Raw genomic sequence first — 6000 nt, forward strand, 5'->3', positions numbered from 1 at the left:
TTGCTGTATCAAGTCTGTCCTACATTAGTACTAAGGCACCATAGTCACGCTGCATTGCTTTTGGTGATTAAGTTTGTAAATCACTTCAGCAACCTTTTGCTCTATTGGGTTGGGTTTAGTCTTCACACCTCTGGTGCAAGATTAAAGAACACACACACATACGAAAAGCCTTGTCTGAGTTATTTTTGTGAATAATTACATACCAATATTCTTGTCTCCTACAGACCCTCAACAGAGAAAGTGCATGAGATCCTCCTAGTGGTGGAATAATGAGAAGCTTGGATACGGAGCAAGAGATAGTTTACTGAGAGGAACAGCTAGCACCAAAAAAAGAGTTTTCATTCAGATTCTTATACTACTTGTGATATTCAGGATCCAGACACCCCACGGGGAAAATATGGGCTCTGAACCCCAAGAATAAGCAATTAAATCAACTGATTGTATACGATATTATTGTACTACTGTATAAAAGTGTATTGAGTAAGGTATTGCATAAAAAAAATTGTGACATGTTGCTCATGAGTACCATTGTATGACGTATGGATGGATGGTGTGTAAAGAGTTCTCCGTGTGTGCTGGAAATATCTTCCTAAAATATGTTTGGGGGGCAGACTTGATAAACAGTGAAAGTACATTTACAAATAAGGTAAACAAAGCATTCATGCTAACAAGCAGCGGAAGAAACAGCTTGGTGAGCACACCGGGGGACACTGCAAACTCTGGCCCCCAAGAGGTCTTCCTGGCTCTTGAGACAAAGACAATAGACTTTGGGAAATATAAGGGGAGCAAATATACATTTTAGTGACCCATCACTAAGGGGACAGAGGAGACAGCACCCTCTGAATCTGTGAATGCTGGATCCTCCTGCCTGAATGGCTGGAGATGTGTTAGCTTGATTTAAGTGAGAAAGCAGTTTAGGCAAAGAAGGTAGGTTAGGACACTAGAAAGCATGTTTTGTTGGTAACTTTTTCTCTTGCTTAGTATCATTAAAATCTGTTCTTTATTAATAAACTTATTCTTTGTTTTACTAAGAACCATCTCAGGGCTGTTATATTGAAGTAAAGTGTGAGTCCACAGCGAAACCAGCAGGCTGGTTATCTCTTTGGAGGTACCAAACGTAATAATTTTTTATGAGTGGACAGTGAGAGGGTCTGGACTCTGGCGAACTCAGAACTGGGGTTCACTGGTTGTTTGCTGGAGATGTGATGTGGCTTGGAGCGGACACACAGTTTGATCTCCAGCAAAGCTCACTCTAACACACTGGCTTACAATTCTGGGTGCCCTGAAGAGAGTGTCACAATCCTATAGGATGTATTAAGGGGTTCAATGTTCCCCTCAATGAAGAGTATCTCCTATTACAGTAAATAGGATTTACCTGTGCAGACAGAAGGGAAAATCAGATTCTCAAAATAGAATGTAAATCCGAGTGTTACAACACAACCTATCTATCAAAATATTTTAACTAGCAAATAAATGAAGCCTAGGAAGGAACCATATATAAATCAGGTACATTTTAGGAGTACATCCACTGTATTTTTTTTTTTCAAAATAGGACAATATATGTTTAAAAAGAGTCTTAAACTGAACTATCATACCAAATTAAATCACAATATTTTTTTCACACTGTAACAGCATAAACAACAGACTAGACTTCGCACCAAGCTTAACAGAGGGAAAGTTTAAATGGTTTGCTTTACCAAGCTAGCAAGGAACACTTATCCAAATTAACAAAACGAGTTTATAGTTTTTAACAGAAGACAGGACACGTTAGAATAAAGCAGTTACATCTAAAACATTTTCACTGCAAGATCAGAGATTTAAACATAATTCCAATAGCATCTCATTTGCCTCAGCCATAAGGAGCACCATTCTCCTGCCTCTATCAACGTGCAGCCAAAATTAGCACCTGATTAAATAGCAGCTGGCTAAGCAGAACCCAGACAAAAATGAGGTGGCTGCTGGCAGGAAGAGGGAGGTGCTTCTGCAAATGTCATCTTTGACACCCCCAACTAGTGAGGGGCTCTCCTCTTGGACTGATATGCTGGTCTGCAGCACTGTGTTCCTCTTGGATTTCTTAATGCTATTAGATGCCCAAATACCGATGGCAACCATTTTTTTTTTTTCAAATGAACACTTTTATCTAATACTGGCCAGAAGACTGTGCCCCATTTTACCCGTCCCACACCTGGCCATCCATGGCGAGCCACATTATCTTCAACTTCATGTTCGGTTATAGCAACTCATATCTAGGAATGAAGCCATTCACCCAGAAACAGCTCCCAAAGTTCAGCAGCCCATCTGCTTAACAGAACAGGGCACTATGATCTCATCACCCCTTTCAAAGTCTCTGTCCTGATATTGAAAGCCCACCCTGCAGGACTGGCCCTAGCTACCTGAGGATTGCACCCCCCTCCACAACAACTACTTTTTACCAAAACATTAAAACTGTTAAGCAATAGGGGGAGTCCCTTGAGCACAAGAGACAGAACCGTCACAGGAGCTGGACGTAGACTATGGAATTTGGCTTTCAAAACTAAATGAAAACTAGTTTATTTGACTCAGCTTCCCCTGAATAAATTCTTCTCTCACACACACTCTCAAAACACCCTATATACTAACAGAGCTATTTTTCCTACAGGTTGGGATAGAAGGAACGGAGATTATATTATTTTTAAATACTCGGGAAGCACTCAGATACCATGAAGAGTGGGACCTACTCGTACATGGATTATAAACAGCTTAATTGCTGAAGTTTATCTCAGACACTTCACACATGAATAAGTTGTGGATGAACTTCGACACTCCAAGCAAGTTTAAGGATCAACCTTTATAGCAAGGAAAGCAAACAGATTTGCTTATTATTTATAAAGGATGTTTAAATGGATAAAATGCAAATAAAATACAATATGAAACAACAGTAAATTGAATCATCAGAAATACCCTGGGGAGCAAACTCACATGATTTAAATATCATTTAAAAGCTGTAAGTAATTTGCACTCATAATGTATGTTTACTTTTAAAATACTTTATCTGAAGTTTGTTTTCATAAATACCTAGAGGAAAAATTAGTTTTAACAACAATAATGATGCAGTGAAAATCTTGTGTCAACAACCTTAGATTTCATTTTAAAATTAAGAATTTTCTTTTAACTCATTCTTCAAAAAAGAAAAAATTGTCCAGAGGGGTTCTCTCTGTGTGTGTGTGCATGTGTGTGTGGAGCACAGGTAATCGGGTTTTAATCAACAAGCAACAGTATGTCCTATTTGTACACGGTTTTAAGCAAAACCTTCACTTCAATATTTGAGAAACTCAGCCATATCCTAAGGGTAAGGTGAATACAAACTTTGTAAGAGAGAAGTGGAATCATGGTCTGGAGGGGGAAAAATAAGGAAGGATTTAATCAGTTCAGTTCAATATATACCACCCTGAACATGCCAAAGAGACAACCCCTTTCCTGCATCTGATTGTAAGCCACCTCTGTGCCTAAAGCAACAACAGCAGTTGATCTGATTATGTAAACCAAACTCCCCTGTCCTCCTCACTCCTAAACCAAAATAGAACAGTTTTTAAATGCTCTTAGGGTGGATATACCTCCTTACAGGAGATACCCTAATCAGTATAAAGCCAACCTTCCACCTCCCTCTGCACAAAGCATAGAGTTGACAAATTAAGGAAAGAGTATCAACATTTAATTAATCACAGATTTTTAAGACCAGATTGGAACCAATATGATCATGCAGTCTGACCTCCTGTATAATACAGGCCATAGACCCTCACCCTCTAATACTTGCATCAAATCCATAACTTCTGATGGAGCTAGACCACCTCTTAGAAAGGCATCCAATCTTGATTTAAAGATTTCATTCAACTGATGAAAAAACCATCACTTCTTCCTTCAGTAAGTTGTTCCAGTGGTTAATTACCCTCACAGTAAAATAATAATAATAATAACAATAATAATAATAAAGCCTTATTTCTAGAGTAGACTGAATTTGTCCAGTTTCAGTTTCCAGCCCTTGGATCTTGTTATGCCTTTGTCTGATAGATTAAAGAGCCCTCTGCTATCAGAAGTCTTCTCCACATGTAGGTTCTTAAGGATTGTGTTCAAACCCCTCCAATCCTCCCAGATAAACTAAATATACTGATGACCTTTAGTATCTCACTGTAAGACAGGTTTTTCACATTTCAAATGATATTGTAGCTCTTTGCTGAATCCTTTGCAATTTGTGGCCATCCTTAACGTGTTGACTCTGAAAATGGATGCAGTATTCCAATAATGGTCTGACTAATGTTTCCCCATTTCCACTCAATATTCCTGTAGTTGCACATTCAACGATCATGTCAGCTCTCTTAGCTACCAAATCACACTAGGGGCTCACGTGCAGTATTTATGTTATTGCATCCGTGACTAACTAAACTTTTGTGGGAATTTGCTATATTTTAATGTTAAATGTTTTATCTTATTCTAAAACACCCAAAGGCATTAATCCACATTATGGAACAATGGTCTGCAAATTTCAGATACACTGGTTTTGGATTTTAGCAATAGAAATAGCATCTTTAAACAATACACACAGGTATTTGTACAGCAATCACCTCTAAAAACAGGATTGCAACTAGGCACTTTACTACATTGAAATACCTTTAGTGTGGTATTGCATGTATATGTTTAGGTTGAGAAACGCTGCAAATATCACAGTAAATTTAACTACTGCCAATTGTAATCTCTAATTTTAATGGCATCCACTGCATTCACATAGGTACTTTTGAACAGAAAGTATTCCATTTAAATTAAACACACACTCTGCAGCGCTGTATGCTAGGAGGTGGGAGTTAAGCCGCAATGAACATTTCGAGTTGAGCAATGAATCCCTAAAAATACAGGACTAGAATAAAAACACCAGCCACCCAACTGCAGTGATACGAGCTGATGCCACTTCCATTAAAAGAGGGACAAGTGCGTCTAAATTGGCTCAGAGTCTGACCCTGACCTCGAGAAGCAGGAAATGATCACCTTAACTACACAAACATCCTGCCTAATTACTGCAAGCGGGTGACTGCAGGCTGCTGTGGGTCCGTCCTTCCATCTGCTGGTGCGATGAGCCCTGCCCTGCTGGGGCTAGGATCCATGGACACGGAGCGATCAGATCTATTCCCCTCCCCAAAGAGGGCTGTTGGCGGGAGATTTTTAAGGAGTTTTGCAAGGGTTGGTGTGATTAATTCCACCCCCTCCATCACGGGGGACCCTTCCTCCTCCCGGGGCCGGATCCCACCCTGCTACAAAGCCTCCCCTGAAGTCGGGGGGCAGCAGGAGGGGGCCGAGCGGGGCATGCTGCGCACCTGTTGCGGCAGGAGGAGGAGGACGACGACGTCGGACACGGAGACCAGGCCGTGCCCCAGGCCCTGCGGGAGGAGGCTGCAGCCCCGAGGCACCGTCTCTCCCCGCCTGCCCAGCCTAGCGCCGGCCGCCGCAGCTTTCAGGGACCCTTCGCTGCCCGCGGAGCAGCCGGATTCTCTCCCGGGGAAGGCGGCAGCCGGCCCCAGCCCAGGGCTCCGCTCCCGCCTGCAGCGCCCAGGGACCGGGACTGGGGGGGGGGTCTCACCTGCAGGGCCCCAGCGGGGAGCGTCGCCGCTGCTGCTGCTGCCTCTGGCCGCCCGTGCCTCCGCCATGTCTCCTCGGTGAGCTCAGCCGCCCCGCCCCGCCCCGCGGGAGCCGCCGCCGCCGCCGCAGGCGCCGGCAGGTGAGCGCGCCACGCACCAGGCGGGAGGGGCCGCCCCGCGGCAGCGCCACCTCGCGGGCAGGTGCGGCAGGGCGCTGGGGACAAGCCCGCCTCAGGCCCGGGCGGGGGGCTAGGCAGGGCTCGACCTGCCACCCTCCTGCAGGGGCGAGCGGCCCCCCGCCGGGCTGCCCCCGGGCCGGTGGGGGGCTGGGTGCCGGCGTCGCTCTTAGGGGACTACTGCTGGCCGCGTGATCGCCCCCCCCCCCGGCTTCACCCGG

General features: G+C 44.2%; 1 protein-coding gene across 10 annotated transcripts in view; it reads right to left on the bottom strand.

Moving 5' to 3' along the window:
* The window catches only part of MAP7 (microtubule associated protein 7), a 199590-nt gene extending 193834 nt beyond the window's left edge, over positions 1-5756 (bottom strand). For 5 of the 10 annotated variants that reach the window (XM_043542992.1, XM_043542986.1, XM_043542997.1 and 2 more), the window contains exon 1: positions 5606-5735. In XM_043542992.1, the coding sequence (XP_043398927.1) occupies positions 5606-5672 (67 nt within the window). In that variant the 5' untranslated portion in view covers positions 5673-5735. Of the gene's footprint in view, positions 1-5046; positions 5105-5605 lie in introns of those variants that run through there. The other 5 variants (XM_043542999.1, XM_043543004.1, XM_037894849.2 and 2 more) reach the window with 3 other exon arrangements.
* Positions 5757-6000: the final 244 nt, after the last annotated feature.

Source organism: Chelonia mydas, chromosome 3 (genome assembly GCF_015237465.2).
Source record: "Chelonia mydas isolate rCheMyd1 chromosome 3, rCheMyd1.pri.v2, whole genome shotgun sequence".
NCBI classification, from domain to species: Eukaryota; Metazoa; Chordata; order Testudines; family Cheloniidae; genus Chelonia; species Chelonia mydas.